The following is a 2,727-nucleotide window of genomic DNA, read 5'->3' as shown; positions in this document are numbered from 1 at the left end:
CAAACTTCTCAGCTGGGAGCAGCTGCCCTGAGCTGCAGGAGGCAGGTGCAGCAGACAGGTGAGGAGGCACCAGTCATCCTGGGTCACAGGACCCAGTGGGTGGCAGGAGGCGGGTCCTTCATGCCCAGGCCCTGTCTCACAGGCTGGGGCAGAGCCCAAGGCCAGGATAAAAGGGCCTCGGACCAGAGCACCTCCATCCACTCACCTGCTCAGGTGCTGACCGACCCTGAATCTGCTTGTGAACCCGGTGAGTGTCCACGGGGAGCAGGAGCAGGGGCTTCCCCAGGACGGAGGCTCAGACCAGAAGCAGGAGGGGAGGCTGGGCAGGGCCTTGGGAAGTCTGGAGCCATGGTTGGAAAGGAAGAGGGGCAAGGAAATCTGAAAGAGGAGGGTAAATGGGACAGCAGAGGAGAGACCAAGAGCAACTGTGATGATATAAGTGACTGCATGCTAGTGTTTTAGAGAAACCAAATTGTTTGCAGTTGTTGGGTACATTCTTCAAGTTTTAGGGAATGAAAGCATTGGTTTCTAGATTATTCTGGAGCAGTTTGCATAACTGGAATATATTTTTGGAAATGGAGCCATACTTAGTTGTAGAAAGGATGTGCTGAGGACATGGGTATTAAACAGACGAAAGGATCAGAAACACCTGCAGAGCTAGTAGACTCCAACAAGAAGATCTATCAGGGAGAATGAGGTGCACGCTGAAGACTGAGAAGCCCTGTAATAAAGCCCAGGGAGTGGGTCTGGGAGGCAGAGTCTATAAAGGACAGAGCACTGGATTGAGAGTCAGGCAACCTAGGAACGGACCCAGATGTGCTAGCAAAGAGCAATGGGCCAGTGACTTCACCTCTTTTGGCTTCAGTTTCTTCATCTATAAAGTGAATTGGACTTCAAACTGCTCTGGAAGATTCCTCCACCCTTGAGTCCAAATTGACTCCAAGGCCCTTTGCAACTAGAAGTTTTCTATATGCCTGCAAAACTCAAAACCTGAGAACTTCTTCCAAGAAGGAATGCTTTTGCCTTTTCCTTAAAGAGGCTTTCAGATCTAAATTGGTCCCTAGATTAGACATTTTCAGGATTCTGGGTGACATCATAGAATGAATGCTCGACTGGAACCAACTTCTTTCCTGGTCTTTTCTCCTACACTTTTGAGATGTTAACAAATAATTTTCCTTACATTTGTGGAGATTATAATATTTGCCAACCTTCCAACTGAGGCTGAAATGAGACTGTGTAATATTAGTAAACTGTTAAGAGTGATAAAAATGTCAGAGGTGATTTCTCTACTTCTCATCTCAAGGTTTTCCAACCACAGATACAAGAAATGCTGAAAGGACAAAAGGGGTGTGGTGGCCTCTGTCCTGGGTCTGACCTGTGTTTGGTTCTCCCTCAGCTCCTGAACGCCCGCCGAGATGTCCTGTCAGCAGAGCCAGCAGCAGTGCCAGCCCCCTCCCAAGTGCACCCCCAAGTGTCCTCCCAAGTGCCAAACTCCTAAATGCCCCCCAAAATGCCCTCCTAAGTGCCCTCCCCAAGCTCCAGTCTCTTCCTGCTGTGGTGTCAGCTCTGGGGGCTGCTGTGGCCCCAGCTCCGGGGGCTGCTGCAGCTCCGGGTGTGGCGACTGCTGCAGCTCCGGGGGTGGGGGCTGCTGCCTGAGCCACCACAGGCGCCGCAGATCCCACCGCCACAGGCACCAGAGCTCTGACTGCTGCAGCCAGCCCTCGGGGGGCTCCAGCTGCTGCGGAGGGGGCTCCAGCTGCTGTGGAGGGGGCAGCGGTCAGTACTCTGGAGGCTGCTGCTGAAGTGGACTCTGAGAAGAAAAAATAGATTTAGAGACATGAAAGGGTTGACTTCATCTTTGGTCCTGTCTGAGTTGCTAAGACATTTTAGAGAGGACTTCAAACTGCTCTGGAAGATTCCTCCACCCTTGAGTCCAGAAATCTAAAAATCCACTTTCTGACCTCTTGTCCCAGCTCTGTAGCCTACTCTGCTCTGAGATCTCCAAATAGTAACTCTTATGCCATTCCTAGATTATTTCTTTGCATTCTCTGAATTAATTGAAACAATAAAACAATGTGTTCACCATCTTGTTCTAGATGGTTTTTTCTTGCTTGTAAACGTGCTGAGAAAGATGAGCCTGTCTGATCTCAGCTATTTCTCCTCTTGTCATCTGGGCCTTGAGACAGTTTTGCTTGTTTTCAAGACTCCCAGTGTCCTTGTGAACACAGTTCCTTCAACTCCTGGTCCTCTTTAGAGCTGAAAGAAGTCCTTTCATCTATCCATCAGGGTCAAGCCAGGAGACAGAAATTATGATAGTTACCTTAAGAGAAAGAGCTTAATATAAAGAACCACTAACTTGGCATTGGACAACTGAAAATGAAACAGGGGCAATAAGGATTCTTGGAGTAGCAACTTCAACAAGTGCCACCCTTAGAGTTGTAATTATTAAAACTTAAAAACATGGAGGAAAAGCCTGGTAATGCTGAAACCCAGGCCTCTGAGGCAGGGTCTCTCCTCAGTGGTTCAGGGGTCTCTGAGCTCATAGGAGGGAGACCAGGCTTCTGAGGAGGGGCACTAGCTTGTGCTGGTCCTGGGATTTTTTACGGGGGCACAGCAAGGCTGGTCTGGAGTGTCTAACATGTGGGAAAGAGGGTGGTCAGTGAGGACATTCTGTATCCTCTCATGCTGTTTGGGCTATGTGGCGATCCTGGCCTCAAACCTGGTGGC

At 49.6% G+C, this 2,727-nt stretch overlaps 1 protein-coding gene across 1 annotated transcript; it reads left to right on the top strand.

Annotated features, from left to right (window-relative positions):
* The first annotated feature begins 1,415 nt into the window (after positions 1-1,415).
* Positions 1,416-1,802, top strand: LOC119512932 (late cornified envelope protein 1F). Its single transcript, XM_037807764.1, has one exon. The coding sequence runs from the start codon at positions 1,416-1,418 to the stop codon at positions 1,800-1,802; it is 387 nt and encodes a 128-aa protein (XP_037663692.1).
* Positions 1,803-2,727: the final 925 nt, after the last annotated feature.

Source organism: Choloepus didactylus, chromosome 2 (assembly GCF_015220235.1).
Source record: "Choloepus didactylus isolate mChoDid1 chromosome 2, mChoDid1.pri, whole genome shotgun sequence".
NCBI classification, from domain to species: Eukaryota; Metazoa; Chordata; class Mammalia; order Pilosa; family Megalonychidae; genus Choloepus; species Choloepus didactylus.
This window is presented reverse-complemented; position numbering and strand designations above follow the sequence as displayed.